The sequence below is a fragment of the Odocoileus virginianus genome, chromosome 17 (genome assembly GCF_023699985.2).
Source record: "Odocoileus virginianus isolate 20LAN1187 ecotype Illinois chromosome 17, Ovbor_1.2, whole genome shotgun sequence".
NCBI lineage: Eukaryota > Metazoa > Chordata > Mammalia > Artiodactyla > Cervidae > Odocoileus > Odocoileus virginianus.
Genome location: NC_069690.1, coordinates 27,706,443 through 27,726,083, shown reverse-complemented (window position 1 = coordinate 27,726,083; position 19,641 = coordinate 27,706,443). Strand labels below are relative to the sequence as shown.

Below are 19,641 nucleotides of genomic sequence, written 5' to 3'. Positions count from 1 at the left end.
TTTACCAGGTTTTACTAAACATAGACAAGCTTCAATCTGGCCTTTCCTTCATGGATTCTTACAAGTTACCTGGGGTCAAGCAGAAGCAACGTGGTTCTAGAAGGTTTCTCTCTTGGGACTTCCCTTGTGGTCCAGTTTTCAAGACTCTGTACTTTCAATGCAGGGGATGTGGGTTCAATCCCTGGCCAGGGAACTAAGATCCCACCAGCTGCATGGTGTGGCCCCCCTCACAAAAGAATCTTTCTCTCCTCAGCCAACCCTCTGACCTCCCTCCTCTTGTTTTACCCCCGCCCCCAGTCAGCCAAAATGTCCATCTCCTGCAAGTGGGATATTTTATACACAAAACACGATACTCATCATAGGGTTTGCATGTGTTTTGACCACTTTCCAATCTGGGAGGAGCTGGAGCAGTGTCTGGACGCCCAGGTAAACATCCACAGCTGTGTGCTTGGGCTCAGTGGACGTTTTCTGCTGAGGAGGAGGCCTCCTGGCAGCTGTCCAGCCCTGGGTGGTTCTTCTAGAAGCCAGTCTTCCGCACAGTCAGAGGTGCTGTGAGTTAACAGGTGTGGGAGTCGGAAGCCACCAGGGCATAGGGGAAGGCTTTTAATTAAACTGTGAACATTTGTAATGAAACATACACCACCGCTCCACGGAGGGACACGGGGAGGCTGTGTTTACCCCAAGTCCCAGGAGCAACTACGATTGATCCCATCCCGCTGAGGGTGTGCAGGGCGCCACAGGAAGCAGAAGCCTGAGGCTTTGCAGCTTCAGAGAAGCTGAGAGCAGTCTGGGAAATGAGTGTTTCTACTGCTCAGTTTCAGTCTCTTATTTTCCCAAACAGTGGTCATTAGTGACCAGAACCTGCCTCTTCGGGTATGGCCGGAGGATTCTGAGGGCACTTAAAAGCTGATGAGTTTTAATATTTCTGAACAGGATCCAGCTTTGCTGAGAAATTCACCGCACCTCTCCTCATGTGGCTGGAATTCTGATTTTAGTCAATTTACTTTCTTCACAAGGAATACCAATTGTCTGAGGGGCTAACTCGAACCCTCTTTCCTTATTTTTCAATGTTCTTTATTTAGCTCACAACTTTTTTGGTGTGTATGTATTAACAAAAATTTAGATGTGAGAGATAAGCAAAAAGAAAAGAATAAGAATTCCTCATAATCCCACCACTACAAATCACCTCTGTTTAGCTTTTGTGTCTTTTCTTGTTTTTCTGTTATGTACTTTTTTCTCTGACCTTTTTTATATATTTATTTATTTTTAAAGAAAAGTACTGTCGTGCTTAGTTAGAAGAATTAAACTGCACATCAGTTCATACTATGGAAAGGAAGAAGCCTGTTTAAACTCAGCTTCCCAGTTCTGTTTGCCATTTAGACATTTGGCTAGAAAAAACCCAGCTCTATCTTTGTTGATTCTATGCTTTATTATGGAAGGTTTAACATCTCAGTCTGCCGAAACGTGTGTTAATGACTTCTGGTCAGTTCCCACAGCAGTCCCTGGGCCTTGTCTGCTGTTGTATTTGGTGGTCCCAGAGTTTCAGATTCCAGTGACCCCCCACGCCAACCCCAGGCAGGTGAAGCATCCCTGTGAGTGGTTTCCTAGGGGCCCAGGAGAGAAACCCCAGCCATCCTCTGGGGGGATCTGTCCCTTCTGCAGTGGTTCTGAAAATCTAAGGGCTCCTCACCCCTCATGCTCAGGCAACCCTCATAATCACACCTGCAGCCTGTTGCATCCCCCAGGGAGGCCTGTAGGCCACCATACCACTCCCCACCCCACCCAGAGTCGAGCCATTCTAGGGAGACTTCATCTGCCTCTCACTTCCCAGTTGAGAGACAGTTGCAAAAATGCCACATGTGTGTGACCTTCTCTTTCCTCCTCCACAGAAGCCTGGAATGGTCCCCCCTCCGCCGGGAGAGGAAAGCCAGACCGTCGTCCTTCCACCAGGCTGGCAAAGCTACTTGTCCCCTCAGGGCCGGCGCTACTATGTCAACACGGCCACCAATGGTGAGTCCTGCTCCAGGCAGCTTCCTACAGCAGCCCCTGGGGTCCTGTCCGTCTAGAGGGGCACCTCTCTTCTCTACCTCCTGGGCTTTAGACCTTTTCTTCTAACTCTCCCTCAGAGGCTGCCGGGAAATCTTTCCTTCCCCCAGGACTGGGTGGCAGGAGGTCAAACCGGAGTGAGGAAGGCTGACCTTCAAGGTTGGGGGTCATCTTTGGAAGCCGGCATCTTTGTGGAACCCAACCTCATGGTCTGGGACCGTATTTTCCAAACTGGGATCTTGTAAGGATCTGTGGTCCACAGCTGGTTTAAATCAAATTAAGCAGGTTAAGCCACTGCATGCTTTCTGGGAGCTTGGAATGTGCTGATTGATCCCCAATCAGGGGTTACAAGAGTGGGGTTTTCCTGATTTCATCACAACATGGCACTCTTCCCTGAAGTATCTCACTGGCTGGTGTTTCTTAGGGTGTTCTTTGGGAAAGGCTGGGGCTACTTATGGGTTTATTCTAACCAGTAAGAGAGGTCCACGTGCATTTCTGAGTTTAGTCAAGATCACATCTCTTTGTCCCAATAATTGTGGGCATCCTGAGACTTCAGAATGACTCCAAGATCCTAGTCCATTGCTGTAGAATGACCTGCAAGAAGGATCATAGAAGGAGAAGCAGTAGGACCTATATAACAAGGTGGGCAGAGCAATGCACAGGTTGTCATCTTGGGCCAGGCAGAGCAAAGCCAGCCATCAGCTCTGTCTCTTAACCCTAGGGCAGTTGTTACAAGAAAACAGAGAGGATGGAAACCCAGAAAATTAGATTTGATGGGAATCTGTGCCAAGGCAGAATATGAAATCTTACCTGAATCCACCTGTTGACACCTCACTCCCCTCATCTGTGCCTACCTGACTTATGGCCACCTCCTCCCACCTGGCGGTACCATGGATATGGTTTATGTTTATGAACCTGCAGTTGGGACCTGCTGAGAGAAGAGCCAGCTGCTGTTTCCAGGGAGCATCAGAGAAAGCAGCTGAAAACTGCCACTTGGGGTGGTTGGTTTGTTTATATCCCCTGGCAACCTGGCCTTCCGCTCAAGGGGATGTTCTAGTTGGAAGATTTAACTGGGGTTTCTAGAAAAAGGGAAGTGGAACTCCTTCTGACCATTCTAATCAGAAAGAGTCTTCCTCAAAATAAACATGTGAGCAGCTTTGTACTGTTATCAGACTATCAGACTTTGAAGTTTCGGAGGAGAGTGTGTTTATGTGCAGTTCCCCATCTCTCAAATACAGAAATTGAACCATATGACCCTGAGATCATCAGGAATTTGGCTCCATCCTTGTCCTGAAGTAGCTCCTGTTGCAAAGGGGCAGAGGGGTAAAAGTCGCTTTCTAAAAATCTCAACTCATTTTTAAAAAACAACCGTGTAACAAACAATTCACTGCTGATATATGCTCTCATTCAACTACCCCTCTCTTTATTAAGGGGAGAGTTAGGTCCCATTTTACATTACCAGGCAGGGCAGACAGCTTTTTTCTGAAGCCCAGATGTCATGCCACTGGGTCCTGGAATATAGGGGTTGCAAGAGATTCTAGACGAGGGGTCAAACACTTTTTCTCTAATGGTTCAGGTGGTGGATATTTTAGGCTCTGAGGCCCATGGGGTCAATGTCACAGCTGCTCAACTCTACCAGTGTCATGTGAAAGCAGCCATAGATGATGGTAGACCCATGGGGCCAGCTGTGTTCTGATAAAACTTTACTTAGACCCTGAAATGTGAATTTTCAATAATTTGCATGTCATGAAATAGGCTTCTTTTTTCAGCCATTTAAAAATGTAAAGACTGGGATGACCCAAAGGGATGGGATGGGGAGGGAGGTGGGAGGGGGCGTTCAGGATGGGGAACACATGTACACCCGTGGTGGATTCATGTCAATGTATGACAAAGCCAATACAATATTGTAAAGTAATTAGCCTCCAAAAAATAAGTAATTAATTTTTAAAAATAAAATAAAAATGTTAACACTGATCTTAGCTAAGGAGTTCCCAAGCTGTATGATGACATAACATATATTGGCCCACCGGCCATACTGGCTGGTGACACCTCTCTGGGCTCTCTGTCATTCCCAATATGACCTGTCCTGCTCACCCTTCCCCACTCTCTCCCAAATGCTCGCAGTAATCCAATAATTACATTTATTGTGTACATATTACGTGTCAAAATGTGTTAAATTAGCCATAAATAATTTTATTTAACCTACTCAACAATTCAGGAAAACAGGGTCTCTCAATAGGGACAGTTTTGTTCCCCAGAGAGCAAGTCTGGAAAGAATTTTGATTGTTCCAACTGGGGAATGTCCTGGCATCTAGTGAGTAGAGGCTACAGATGCTGAAAAACATCCTGCAACGCACTAGACACATGCCAGTTTTATTCATTCGTTATTTAATTCATTCTTCATTTGTGTGGTTGATTGAATTGTTCTTGCAACAAGCATGTACTGGGCCTCACATATGTTTCAAGCAGAGTGTTGGATACTGGGATATAAGAATAAAAAACAAAACAAAACAAAAAAAGAATAAAAAACAGCCTTGACTCTCGAAATGCTAATCTTCTTATAGTAGTAACAGATTTTATTTAATTTATTTTTATTTTTTGGCTGTCAACTTGCAGGATCTTAATTCCCTGACTGGGGGATTGAACCCGGGCCCCAACAGTGAAAGCCCCGAGTTCCCTCGACTGACAGGGAATTCCCAGAAGCAGATTTTAAATGAACCAATATTTGATTACAATTGTGAGCAGGGTTGTGAAGGGGAGGAGTCCATGGTGTTTTGAGAACATGTCCCAGAGATACCCCAGGAAGTCAGGGGAGGCTTCCTGGAGGAGGAGGCACCCTTCAGCTGAGATGGGACACATGATGACCACATTAGCCATGTTTGGAGGGATCGTGCGGACCCTCAGGGTCATGTTAAAAGTTGTGCTCTGTAGTTTTAAGGGACTGGGAAGACCAGATGTCGTACTAATTCTCTCTGGGACCTCAGCCCTGTTTTGTCTGGCTGCTAGACTCCTCAGTGAAGTTTTGAATCTGACCTCCTTTTCTGCAGGAGGGTACTGAAAGCAGCCTCTTGGTCTTCTCACACCTACGTTTATCTGACCCCCTGACTCCTGGAGGCGTTTGTGTCTGCTCACAGCCAAACCGGCTGCACCCACCTCTCTGCCCCAGCTCTTGGATATCTGCCGGCATGTGACTCAGGCCAGAGCCAGACACCACCGCCAGGGAAGCAGAGCCCCTGTGCTCAGCCGTCAGGAACCATTTCCCTCTCCTCCCTGTCTGTCTTCCTTTGCTCCAAGCTCTCCTAGTCCCTGTAATCCCTAATCGCTTCTTTCCCAGGGGGTGCTGGGCTACAATAGACATGCTGTCCCTGTTTTTACAACACATACAAATGTAAGGAGTTAAAAGCCCAATTTACATTTGTATTGCCTTGCTCTGGCTAATCTACTTATTTTCAAATCCATTTAGGATTTTTCTGCCTGGGAATTGTCACAGGGCCGGCTGCTGTGCTATGCTGGGCTGTGGGGATACAAAATCAGAGCAGAGGCTGTCTTCGCCTTCAAAGATGGAAGGTCTGATGAAGTCAGAGAAATCCGGAAACCAATAAGTGTTGCGGGTGTTAGCATGGAAATCTGGGCACTCGAGGAAGGGGGCCGCCAGCTTTTTCTGGGCATCAGACCCATCTTTGAAAGGACGAGGGTACTTAGGTGTTCCTAGCTGTGGTGTCAGCCAGGAGAAGGCTGATGTGTTGGAGCAGAGAGAGACGGACTTGAGAGTCTGATTCACTAAAGACATCCTCTGGGTAAGGAGGAATTGGGACTTTGCCCTGTGGGGCATGGCATGGAAGGATTCAGAGTGCTGGCTTGACATCTCAGAATGTGTGGAAGGCTTGCTTGTTGCTGCAGAGTGAGGGGTCAGAGGATGGCAAGCAGAGACCTCGCAGACTCAATGAGAAGTGATGAGGTCAGCTCCACAGTAGCAGCTGTGGCCGGAGAAGAGGAGGTGGGATGTGGCAGGCGGGATGTGGCAGGTCCAGGAAGGTAGAATGCACAGGTTCCTTTTCTGCCTTGTGTGTTCAGGGGACTCGAGGGAGGGATGGCCTTGGAAGAAAGAAGCCCTGTTGAGCGTGCAGTTCCCAGGGAACATTCAGGGAGAGATGGCTGGCGCATGTTGGATGGATGGGTCATGACTCAGGGGTCATCTGGGCTAACGATGCGACTCTGGGGAGTCTTGTGGGTGCACAGCATGCTGGGCAGAGAGCAGGATGGGTTTCACCCCTAATTGCCCCGTGGCCTGACCTTGTTTTTCTGGGACCGACCTGCACAAGCACGGGTGCAGCCCAGAATTTGCATTTCATCAGCAAAGAACTAAAATCAGGAGCTCCCTCCCAGGGCAAGCCTCCAGGAGAAAGAACCTGAAGAACCATACTCAAGGGAGGGACAGAGGGGGCTTGAAAAGAATTGTCAGAAATGGGAAGCATCCTTGAGCAGGCAATGTCATGAAAGGCAAAGGAGAAAAGATTGTCAAGACAGACTGAAATACAGATCAGATTTACGGTGGAGGGATATTTTAAATCCTTAGAGAAAGCACAAACTATTTAATAAATGGTGTTGGGCCAGATGGCTAACTTTTGATGGGTAAGTTAATGCTCTTGTTTTCATATAAACAAACTCAGCTTAAACTTGGGTTTCCCTGGTGGCTCATTTGGTAAAGAATCTGCCTGCAATGCAGGAAACCCAGGTTGATACCTGGGTTGGAAAGATCCCCTAGAGGAAGGCATGGCAGCCTATTCCAGTGTTCTTACCTGGGAAGTCCCATGGACAGAGGAGCCTGGCAGGCTACAGTCCAGGGGGTTGTAAGAGTCGGACACAACTTAGTGACTAAACCACCACCAAACTCAGCAAGACCTTCAGAGCATGAGACTTAGGGAAGCCCCCATCTCCCCTCATCTTCTCACAGTTTATGGCTCCCAAGAGCATTTTGTCAAGCTGGGTGGTCCTGTGCTCAGGCCCTGGAACCCTGGGGGTTCTGGTATCAGGAAGCTGTTCGTGCTGTGCTGTTCTGGAAAAATGCTCCATTCCACCCAGAGTTGACTAAGTTGCCAAAAATGAGGGTTGTGTTTAATTTCTGGATGTTGACTTGTTAATAATTAGCCTGTTCAAGAATCTAAACTAGTGTGAAGGGAGACCTCTTATTTGTATAATGGATAGTTGCATTTCAAGAAATATAGCACAAAGTTGTTTTGTTCCATGTATAATTGGAAGGCCAGATATGCATGTTTAATCACTTCACAGTGATACAATCATAGGTATTCAAGTCTTTTTGGAGAGATGCTGATTTTTTAGATATTGTGTGGGATATATTTTACCACTTGGATCTTGAAGGGGTATTTCCAGCCATTGATGAAGGCCAAAGGTTTCCCCAGTGGCTCAGCAGTAAAGAATCTGACTGCAGTGCAGGAGGCTCAGGTTCAATCCCTGGGTCGGGAAGATCCCTTGGAGGTAGGCATGATAACCCACCCTAGTATTCTTGCCAGGAAAATCCCATGGACAGAGGAACCTGGTGGGCCACTGTCCAAGGGGTCGCAAAGAGCTGGACACAATGGAAGTGACTTGGCACACATGCACACAATGAAGGCCAAGATTAGTTTTGCTTAGTGTATGTCAGTATTTTACTTCTTATCTCTGTATACTCTAAATCTGATAGTTACAACTCTTCTGTTGTCTTTCATTTCTAAAGAAGGAGGATCTTTTGGGCGGCAGGTACCTTAGCCCTGTTTCTCTAGAAAGCAGAGCCTGAAGCAAGGATTAAGTGTTAACACCTTATTCAGGAGGTATAAGCCCAAAGGTAAAGATGGGAGAGAAGGGGAAGGGAGGCAAAAGAAGATGCCCTGTGATGCTGGCTTCCCTAGTAGCTCAGATGGTTAAGAATCTGTGTGCAGTGCAGGAGACCTGGGTTCGATCCCTGGGTTGGGAAGATCCCCTGGAGAAGGGAATAGCTACCCACTCCAGAATTCTTGCCTGGAGAACCCCATGGACAGACCACGGGGTCACACAGAGTTGGACATGACTGAGCAGCTAACACTCTTCACTTTCAAGGCCAAAATGGTGAGGATGAGTGAGAAGGGGAAGAGAGGCAAAAGAAGATGCCCCATGTGATGCTAGCCTTGACATTGAACTGACAGTGAACTGGTTGCTCATCAGGTATGTTCACGTCTCTGGAAGGTTTGCCCTGTTTTTGAGTAGTCCACGGGAAAGCAAAGGGTTTTATCTGTTCACCTTCTTCTTAGCTCCTGTCCCCCATGGGCCATCCTTCTCCACTTGGGAGAGCTATTTCTGCCCCTCCCCCCAGCTTTGGGCTTCTATCATCTGTCCCCCAGCAGCCTCTCGGAAAGCTTCATTCCACCCCCACGGAGTAGTGCTTCTGCTAAGCCCAAGGCAGGTGGTCAGTGGAGCATGGGTGAAGTTCTAACCACAATAAGAGGAGATCGTTAATGAAAATGTGAGGAAAAGCCCCATGTCAGTCCCAACCTGCAGGCTCCTGCAGCATTACCCATCTCTCCACTGTCAGACCTGGATGCCTTGATTGTTTAGTCTTTCTGTGACCGATGAGTTTTACTCCACAGTCATCCTAGGGGGATCCTTCCAAATCACTGGACACGGTGGTTGGCAACCTATAGCCTTTGTTCAGCTTGCACAGGGCTTGTACCGGCAATCCACAGGGCTTGTACAGCTTGCAGCTTTTTTTGTTAAAGTTTTACTGGAACACAACTGTGCTCTCTTATTGCCTAAGGCTATTTGTTATTACCTGAGGATGGCAGAGTTGAGTATGGTCCACACAGCTCACAAAACCAAAAATATTTACTCTCCGGCCTTTAAAAGAAAACGTTTGAGATTCCCCAGACTAACAAATAGAGCCCATTCATTTTACACATGAAGAAGGGGGTCCCCCATGGGGTAAAGGGACTCGGTCCCAGTTACCTGGCCAACCTATGCCTACATCTTCTGTCTTGTAGTCTTTTCCTTTTTGCCTCAATATCCAAGAGAATGAACACGGGCAGTGGTGACTTAATTTGCAAAAAGGACAGCTGAGTTCATGGAGTAGTAGAAAAACAATCTGAAATAACTTTTATTTTTAAGAGAAATGCCACTGTCTTTTGAGAGCGTCAACTGAAACCCAGAGAGCTGGGAGTTGTTTTTAAGCTCTTTTGACAAAGAATTCATATGTATAAACCAAACGCTTTATTATGTTTGCAAGCCCAGCTTGGAGGATTAAACCAGGATTTGAGCTTTTGGATTCATTTGCCAAATAGTCGGCACTTTTCTTGATTTCTGGTTTTAATTTTTCTTTAAATGAGTAGATTCCCACTTAGCTTTATTACACCAGGAGCTAATGTGAGTTTCCGGATCAGTTTTCCAGTAGAACACTTTTAAAAAGCATTCTTTGAGCTTTTCTTTGTTACAAATAATTGGGTACTTTTCTAACTCCCCAGAGAGAGCATCTCTGATAATTCTCAGTTAATAAAAGTTGCCTGAAGAAACTTCTGCACCCGAAAACATTAGTCTGTTTTCATCTATCCATCTGTGTTGAACAAATGTGAGATTAAAAAGGTGCTTTTATTTGGCACATTCAGTTGATTGAATTAGTTGTGTGTGTGTTTTCATGTGTTTTATTTTGGCTGTATAATTTTTCTTTTAACAGACCCTCTGTTAATGGAGGGGTTGTTGTTATTGTTCAGTCACTGGGTTGTGTCTGACTCTGTGACCCCATGGACTGCAGCACGCCTGGCTTCCCTGTCCTCCACCGTCTTCTGGAGCTTGCTCAAGTTCATGTCCATTGAGTTGGTGATACTATCTAACCATCTCATTCTCTGCCTCCCTCTTCTCCTGCCTTCAGTCTTTCCCAGTGTCGGGGTCTTTTCCGATAAGGCAGCTCTTCACATCAGGTGGCCAAAGTATTGCAGTTTCAGCATCAGTCCTTCCAGTGAATATTCAGACTTGATTTCCTTTAGGATTGACTGGTTTGATAAAGGCTGTTGATCAAGACTATAAATCTTACTATTAATCTATTTCTGTGGGGGTTGTGTTTTTTCCTTTCCAAGAATTCATTTAATTTGTAATGTTAATGTAATACTTTATTACACAACACATCTTATGTCTCAGCAGTTTTTCATACCGGCAATCCCTTAGAATTTTGGCAAATGCCATGTGGGTTAGATAGTCGTTCACACTGCCAGTAAGTTGAAGTCCTATAAAAATCAAAAGACAAAGGAGACAGGAAGACAAAATGTTACTTTGAAGACGTTGACTTATTGGCTGTTAGGTGGAACCACCAATTAGCAGCAAATGGTTCAGGTAGGAAATAAAAAAGAATGTGTGGCACATGACCCAGCAATTCCACACCTAGATGCCTATCAAAGAGAGCTGAAAACACGTCCACACAAAAACTTATACATGAATGTTCATAGCAGCATTATTCATAATGGCCAGAAACAACCCAAATAATATCCAAAAAAAAAAATCTGGTCATATTCTTGCACTGGTAAGTTATTCAGCTGTAAAAAGGGATGCACTGCCAATAGGGTATATGCCCTATGCATGGGTAAACCTTGAAAGTATCATGCTAGGTAAAATAAACCAGACACGAAAAGCTGTATCTTGTATGATTCCATTTATATGAAATGCTTAGAACAGGCAAACACATAGACCCAGGAAATAGATATGTGGCTTCTAGGGTCTAGGAGGGAAGAGGTGACTTCTCATGGGTGTCCTTTTGAGGTGATGAAAATGTTCTAAAATTAGATAGGGTAGTTGAACATCTCTGAATACACTAAAAGCCCCTGTGAGGTATGCTTTTAGAAAGTGAGTTTCTTGGTCTCTGAGCTGTATCATAATAAAAACAAGTGTATTGGAGAGGGGGCAAGTTGGTAACTTTCCTGGTGTCCTTCCAAAACAAGCCCTTAGATGCCCCAGTTGGACATTCCCTCTGCCTGATTCCCAGACTTTGGCAGACACAGAATCACAGAGGGAATTTGTCTAGAAATATCAATACACCGGTCCTGCTGCCGACCTACTGACTTGGAATCTATTATTTGGAAAGAGTGAAAATTTCTGCTTTATATTTTTAAGTGTTTTCTCGTAGCCACCATCTCTTTTTGACTTGTAAGGTGACAACCTGATCGATGACAGTGTGGCCAGTGGATCAGATATTCTAAACCTGGGGAGTCAGTGTATTTATTTATGTACTTGTGTTTTTTAAATAAATTTATTTATTTTTGGCTGTGCTGGGTGTTCGTTGGCATGCGAGCTTGTCTCTATTGCAGCGAGTAGGGGGATGACTCTCTCGTTGCACACGTGGGCTTCTCATCCTCATTGTTTCTCTTGTGTTGGAGCACAGAGTTCTAGGCACAAGGGCTTCTGTGGTTGTAGTGTGTGGACTCAGTAGTTGCAGCACATGGGCCTAGCCACTCCATGGCATGTGAGATCTCCCTGGGGCAGGTATCAAACCCATGTCCCCTGCATTGCCAGGCGAATTATTACCCACTGGGCCACCAGGGAAGTCCTGCAGAGTCAGTTTAAATCCAATTTTCTCTTTCAGAAATTCATTGAGAAAACACAGCTTTGTTCACACAAGTAAACATGTGTTGTCATCCCAAGGTTAAAGATTATGTAAGTATAAACTATTGTAATTAAAGTAGAATCTCATGGAAAAGCTACTTGAAAACAACTCCGTTTTATAGTGACAGGGACCAAATGAGTTTGAAACTACCAGGAAAGGCCCTTCACCTGGCTAGTGTCTGTGTTCTTATGTGTTGTCAGGGTAGCGAACTTGAGGCTATTTCTAGCCTTTACACTTATACTCAGAACAGGATGTAGTGGCAGGTCTTATAATTTCAAAGCTTTTGAGTCAATAGCTCAGAAATAATTTTTTTTTTTAACCTCTGTGTTTTTGTCATTAAAAAAAAAAAAAAACAAGACTCATGGGCTCTAGTTTCAACTTTGTTCCTAGCTGCAACTGAGTCAAAGAATTTGGGGCTTCTATTTTCATTTTCCCATTCTGTGTAGCACTCTGACATCTAGACAGAATGAACACCATCCTTGCCTTCAAGGAAGGGCAGATCTAAGATGACTCTAGGGCAGTGGTGTTATAGTGCCTCTGGGTGTGGTGGCAGGCAGCAAGACAAGGTCAGAACCTCACCTCCATCCAGGTGAGCTGTCCTGCAGAGATTCGGGTAGACTCAATATCTCAAGGTGGGTTGTCCTGAGGCCAGAGGCTGTCCACAGAAGCATTTCATTCTGTATGCACCACCCTTAAAGACGTTGAATGAGCTGCCAACGTTGACCAATTGGGAGGTTTTTCATAAACACCCAGATACTTGTCTCCTTTTGAAAAATCATGAGGATTTTCAACCCACCTTCCTGCCTGAACACAACTGGGTGGATCTGAGCAGGTTGCCATCACTCCTGATTTTTCTTAGACTCGAGAGTCTGCTTGCTTCAAGCATCTTATGTGTCCATAAGCTTGTGTGGGCTTGAGCTTTGACCTACGTTTGGATGTAGCCTCATGGATTTACAGTGAGTATTACAGGGGAGAACTGGTATTAGACATAAAGTCAGGAAGTTGTAAATACAGTTGGAAATCAGAGATTATGAAAGAGGACCAGGCAAGAGATTAAAGAATCTGGAGAGAAAGGACTGACTGGTCCACTTCCACAAGGAACTGTCAGACTCATCCCACACTCTGTCTTATACCTGGAGCTTTTGTGCTCACCTGACATGTTAGTGCAGGAAGCATTGCCTTCGGGGTCTTCTGTAAGGCCCACGTGTGTATGTTGGGGGGGGTCAGGTGGGAGCATGTGGCTGCATCAGGAACTTGGGGTCTGCAGGGAGGGGCAGTCTGGACACAGATAGCCATCAATGCTCTTTAAAGGTTTAGGTCCCTTGGAGTCAGTAGGATTCTTGGCAAAAATGGAAATTATCCATAGCTTATATCTGATGAGCAAGTGGGCCAGGACCACGTGGATTGGTTATCAAGCCACAAGTGTTTATTCAGTGCCTCCTCTGTGCCCGTCTCCAATTGTGCACTTGGACCGCTCCTTGCAGGGGTGGTGCGGGTGAACACAATGCAGAGGACTTCGTGAGTGCTTCCTGGTGGAGATGAGATCATTGATGGAGACTTTGCTCGTGGGTTGCAGCCCATTCTCTTTCCTGCCTAAGTAGACCCCTGAAGGTCCCTTCCAGCTCCGAAATCCTATGCAACCAGGAACTGCCAAACCACTGTGCTCATCATCCACCTGAAATTTGGGGGTGCGCCTCTGTGTGGAGAGTTGGAGTGTCTCCCAGCGATCAGAGCTTCATCACTGGAGGAAGATCTTGGAGTTTAGGAACAGCTTCTTGTTGTTTCAGTCCAAGTTGGACTCCAGAGTAGGCAATGCTCTTCCAGGAGGCGTGGGAGGAGAATAGGCTGAGAAGTTAGTCGAGCGGGATGAGTGTTGTTTGCCCGTGCTCTCCAGGAGTGGGGTGCTGGGCTGGGTGTGGGCTCTGGGAGCCTCCACTGAAGGATCTTGCTGTCCTTGGATAGATCATGGGCTGGACCTCGCCCCTAGTGGGCCTCCTGGACATTCCTGTCAAATGAGATGCTTCCCTCCTACCGGCTGTGGTTATTGCCTATCTATGTGTCCAGGCTGGCATAACATCCCGCCTTCCTCGGTTCCTGTGCAGAGGTGTTTTGTGTTCCGGGGAGCCTTCTGGGGCTGAGATGCACTGATGAGCTTGAACGGGGCCTGGTCTTTTTTATATGGTACAAGAAGCATCCAAGAATGCCAGGCCCCATGATCTGTGCCATGGAAGGAGGTGTGTGCTAGGCAGGAGTCAAGGACCCCATCCCCTCCTCCTGCTCCGTTTCTCCCACCTCCCCCTTCTTTTCCCCCTCCTCCCCCTCCCTCTGTTCCGCCCCCCTCCTGCCCTGCTACAGATAAAGACTTCAGTTGCTTTCAGCTGCTGCTGTATAAAATTCACATGTGCTAATGGGGGCGGGGGGAGACGCTGCAGAAAAAGGTACAGATTGAACAGAGCAGGACAGCCTTGGGAAGCAGGACAGAAGGAGCCTAGGAGCACACAGCACTTTTGGATACAATATCCCACCCAGCTGGCTCAACTCTTGGATGAATAGGAAGCATGAATTCCTATTGCGTGCTCAGTTGTGTCCAACTTTGTTACCCCATGGACTGCAGCACATCCGGCTCCTCTGTCTGTGGGATTTCTCAGGCAGGAATACTGGAGTGGGTTGCCGTTTCCTCCTCTAGGGTATCTTTCTGACCCAGGGATCAAGCCCGTCTCCTGCATTGATAGGCAGGTTCTTTACCACTGAGCCCCCAGGGAAGCCCCACCCCACTCCCACCAGGTGTGCAAGTGCAAAGCCACCTTAACTAGCAGGCTTTAAGGATGCAGTGGAAATCCTTAGGAGGCTTCCATGACAACTTGAACATCTGTGATCCTGACAGATTTCTTCTTTGCTTTCAGAGCATCTTCACAGTGAAGCTCACTTTTTCTTTCTCTGAATCTCTCAAGCCAACTACACTATTTGTTGCGGTTTTCAGCAACATGCTTGTTTGAGGGGAGAGGGTAAGCAGTGGATGCTTTCAAGTCAGAAGTAATTCGTGAGTTGGCTTGATTGTTGTACTTTTTAGAACAATTTTTTTTCTCCCCCCACAGCTTTATTTGCAACCCCTGTAGACAGGGTGTGAACTGTGGCAGAGGACTCTGTTCCTCCTTGTCTTAGTCTACGTCTGTGGTTCTCAAAGTGGGGTCCCCGGACCAGCAGCATCAGCATCACCTGGGCATTTATTAGAAATGCAGTGTCTCAGGCCTCCCCTCAGCCCCCCTGAATCAGACCTTCTGGGGTGGCCCTGCGATCTTGGGCTTAACCAGCTCTCCAGGTGATGCTCAGATGCTCTAAAGTGGGAGGAGGCTGCCCCTTTCCCCAGCGTTTTAGCATCTCCCTTATTGGATGAGGAAACTCCCCTTGGTAGCTCAACGGTGAATCTACCTGCCAATGCAGGAGACATGGGTTCGATCCCTGGGTCCGGAAGATCCCTTGGAGGAGGGTGTGGCAACCCACTCCAGTATTCTTGCCTGAAGAATCCCATGGACAGAGGAGCCTGGAGGGCTACAGTCCCTGGGGTCGCACAGAGCCGGACATGATTCAGTGACTAAACAATAACTAGATGTGCCTTTTAAGTAAGGCTTCTTTGCAGAGAGGGTTTTTTTTTTGTGTGTATGTGTGTGTTTTAACCTGCTCATGCAATTTCCTGAGGAATCTTGTTTCCTTCAACTCTGCCCATTTCTTCCTCATTTTGTTTGTGTCATCCTCTCCACCCTGAATGCCCTTTCTTGATGTTTGAGAAGAGCTCGTTTCGCCCGGAATTTCTATACCTGTTGTGCAGTGGTGGTTCATGATAAGGATCATGCGCCTGAAGGTGCTTCGGGGGCTGGCCCGCCCGTCCCAGGAGCCCAGCAGCCTTCCAAGTGTCTTCGTGGCTACACCTCACGGAGACGATTGCTGATTCCTTTTTCCCAAAATAACCACAGCTCTTTCTGACAGTTTCCTCCAGCTTGCGAAAAGCAACACTCTCAGTGGTTCTGAGCATTATTTATAAAATGTAAAGTCACACCTTTTACTGGAAAGTCTTCTAAATCTGCATCAGCAAAGCAGAGCAAGGGGGGTCCATAGATGTCGAGTTTCTCAGAAAACAAAGCAAAAAGATGATGTTTGAGTGGAAAATACCAGTTCGTGGGTAGAGAAGCTTCTGAATAGTTGAATGGTGTGGCTCCCCGCCCCCCCCCCCCCCCCCCCGGAGAGGTTATGGAAGCCCTACTTGAGGGCACCTTAAGATATCACAATTCAGCCTGGTCACAGAAGGAGGTTCCAGATGTGGATCTAATGGCCCTGGGGCTGGTGTTGGTTGTTACAGGGCAGTGCCGTTTGGGGACTGTAGGTGGGCAGAGACTGTCTTGTATAGAAACAGAAGCCCACCCGAACAGTTTATGGAAAAAAAAAAAAGACCTTTATTAGAAGGACACAGGGTATCTCATAGAAGCCCCCACTTAAGGACCTAAAAATCAGCTGCGTTGTTTGTCCTGGGTCTCTGGGATCTCATGATGCCCGTTTCTGGGTTGATTTCATACATATTTTTCTGTGCAGACTTGCATTTTCTCTTTAGCAGCCATTTAGCAGAAAAAGATCCAATGGGTGTCTTTGGACACCATTGGAAAAAAGTGTCTTAGACTGCACTTCTCCAATTTTGACTGAGAAGAAGCCTCTTTTCTTCCCTACGGGTCATTTGTAATTGCTTTCCTGTGACCCACCTGTGTACGTCTGGGCTCTTTTTGGATTGGGCAGCTGGCTTGATTTGTGCTTCATAGTCTGCAAGGGGAATTGGTGCTCTCTCTGCTCTCCATATGGGTGGTTCAGAGGGTAAAGACTCTCCGTGCAATGCAGGAGATGTGGGTTCAATCCCTGGGTCAGGAAGATCCCCTAGAGGAGGGCATAGCAACCCACTCCAGTATTCTTGCCTGGAGAATCCCATGGACAGGGGAGCCAGGCGGGCTACAGTCCGTGGGGTCACAGAGTTGGACACGACTGAGCAACTAACACTTTGAATTTCACTTTCTGCTCTCCATGGCCATTCTTTGTTTCTGTCTTCTGTGTATCTTTTTATCTATACACACATCTGTGCACTTACTCATTTTTAAAATCAGCCACTGGCAGTGTAACTGGACTGACTTCTAACAGTGCTTTGAACTGAGTCTTCATTCATTCATCAAACATCTATTGACTGCCTGCATACCAGGGACCAGGGAAACAGCAGTGCATTTGTTTGACACAGTCCCAGCCCTCGGAGCACACCTCTGGGCGGACTGGATTTGAAAGCAAGTCTTGCAGCTGAGATAGGAAGAGCTCATCCAAGTCCCCGAGGGCAGGGGCGATACTGTGAGCTCTCAGCACCCCTTCCCAGTCTGGTGCCTGTTCACAGGGTTCAGAAAGTCTGAGTGATGTTGGTGGGGAGCACACAGGACCATGAGTGTCCCAGCCGGGCTGAGAATATCCCACTAGCCCTGACCTGTCAACTCCATCCACGCCAAGCACCTGGGACCAGGATTGTGTAAAACTCATCTTTCCTGTTCAGGCTTTGTCCCAGAAGCTTAAGATAAGGCTTCCTGGGGAAGGCCAGGCCCTGCGGAGTGCTTCCTTATGCGGCCTGCCCACACACTAGAACCTTCTCCTGACACATTTTCCCTCTGGGCTTCCTTCTCTGCCATGCTTTCTCCCCTCTCCTTTTCATCGGCTCCTCTTCTAGGAAAAACCCGAAGGACTCAGTCGTGCTACAGGGTTTGTGATGGTCTGTGTGATTCATAAGGCTCCCCCAGAAGCTAAAATAGATAATAAAGCCACAGTCCAAAGCAGAGGCTTTTGGGCACAGATGTTATAACCCTGATATTTTTAGAACATCGGGGTGGACATGGCATTTCCGAGGGCTCCTTAAGTTACTCTACATTGCTGTCACACGTCTTGCTTTGTGATGGTGTTTTTTTTCAGTCACTGAGTCATGTCTGACTCTTTTTGACCACATGGACTGCAGCACACCAGGCTTCCCTGTCCTTCACCATCTCCTGAAGCTTGCTCAAATTCATGTCCATTGAGTCAGTGATGCCACCCAACCATCTCATCCTCTGTCACCCCCTTCTCCTCCTGCCCTCAATCTTTCCCAGCATCAGGGTCTTTTCCAATGAGTGGGCTCTTTGCATCAGGTGGCCAAAGTATTGGAACTTCAGCTTCAGTATCAGTCCTTCCAATGAATATTCTAGATTGATTTCCTTTAGGATGGACTGGTTTGATCTCCTTGCTGTCCAAGGGACTCTCAAGAGTCTTCTCCAGCACCACAGTGGGATTGCATCAATTCTTCAGTCTTCTTCATGGTCCAACTCTCACATCTGTACCTGACTACTAGAAAAATGGTAGCTGTGACTATATGGACCTTTGTGGGCAAAGTGATGTCTCTGCTTTGTAATGCACTATCTAGGTTTGTCACAGCTTTTTTTCCATGTTTTAATTTCATGACTGCAGTCACCGTCTGCAGTGATCACGCCTGGCCTCTCCCTTGGGGTTTATGTCTCATCCTTGTACCTCCCTGTCTGTGGCTGGCTCCTGTCATATTTTTACTATGGACTCTACCCCGTTTTTCCCACATCTGATTAATCCCTTAGACTATTTGTTAAAATGCTAACTTCTGGGTTCCACCCAAGATCTGCTAAACCAGAACCTTTGGGCACAGGGTCTGGGAATCTGTAGCTTCAGCAGGTGGCCCCAGTGATCCTGATAAGAGGCCAAGTTTGGGAAACAAGCCTGGAGCTTTACCAAATCACTGTACTGAGGGCCTGGATCCTGAGTGTCCAGGCTTTGATTTGATGCGATTTCCTTTTCAGGACCCATCTACAGTTTTCTCAGTCACAGAGCAGGGATCGTAATATCTGTGAGCTGGCAGTTAGCTGCCCACAGCTGTTGGTTCAGTGACCAGACACCCTTTTTCCTGTGTGGCATCAGCCCTCATCACTGCCAGCTCAAGTTCAGGAATTCCTGCTGTTTGCCTGAGTCCATGCTGTATGAAGAGGTTGGGGATCCTAAAGGGATTGAAGGACAGGCTTGGAGTATTCCAGGTGGGCCTCCCATCCCCTCCCACTAGAGTTTTTCTGGCAGCTCCTGACCCTGCTCTTGCAGGACTGTGCCAGCTGGAGCCAGTCCAGAGCTTGGCTCAGGCCAGTATCAAAGGGCCAGGGCACTGCTGGGGCCACTGCTTCATCCACTGGCCTCTGTATCACCTATGAAGTGTGCATAAGGGCCCCTGCCCCGCCCAGATCACAGGGTTGCATAAGGAGCCTGTGGGCTGCCATGTGGAGGCAAGTTTCTCTGGTTAACTCAGGGACCCCCTTCAGCTCTGACATGCGTTACTCACACCTCTAACCCATCAGCATCACAGAGGGAGCCTGCCCTTGCTCTCCCTTTGGGAGATGTGCTCTGTGAAGGTGGGTGGGGCAGGAGGAGCTGGTGGGGTGGAAGCTGGGAGGCAGAGGGAGGGAAGGAAGGAAAGAATGGACAGGGGTTTGTTTTATTCTTATCATTAAAGTCTTTGAGGGCTTCCTCTCTCTTGGAGACTGTGCTGTATGTGCTCATTGGCTGCTCATCGCAGGACCATGAGACTACAATCGCGTTATCCCCACTTTGTGTCCTCAGTTGTGTCCAACTCTTTGTGACCCCATGCACTGCACCCCTCCAGGTTCCTCTGCCCATGCGATTTCCCAGTCAAGAATACTGGAGTAGGTTGCCATTACCTACTCCAGGAGATCCCAACCCAGGGATTGAACCCAGGTCTCCCTCATTGCAGGCGGATTCTTTACCAGCTGAGCCACAAGTGAAACCTAAGAATACTGGAGTGGATAGTCTATCCCTCCTCCAGCGGATCTTCCCGACTCAGGAATCAAACCCGTGTCTTCTGCATGGCAGGCGGATTCTTTACCAACTGAGCTATCAGGGAAGTTCTTGGC

At 47.2% G+C, this 19,641-nt stretch overlaps 1 protein-coding gene across 5 annotated transcripts in view; it reads left to right on the top strand.

Annotated features, from left to right (window-relative positions):
- GAS7 (growth arrest specific 7) overlaps positions 1 to 19,641 on the top strand; it is a 201,060-nt gene that overhangs the window by 117,066 nt on the left and 64,353 nt on the right. For all 5 annotated transcript variants that reach the window (XM_070479098.1, XM_070479097.1, XM_070479102.1 and 2 more), the window contains exon 2: positions 1,890 to 2,010. In XM_070479098.1, coding sequence (XP_070335199.1) covers positions 1,890 to 2,010 — 121 coding nt within the window. The remainder of the gene's footprint in view (positions 1 to 1,889; positions 2,011 to 19,641) is intronic.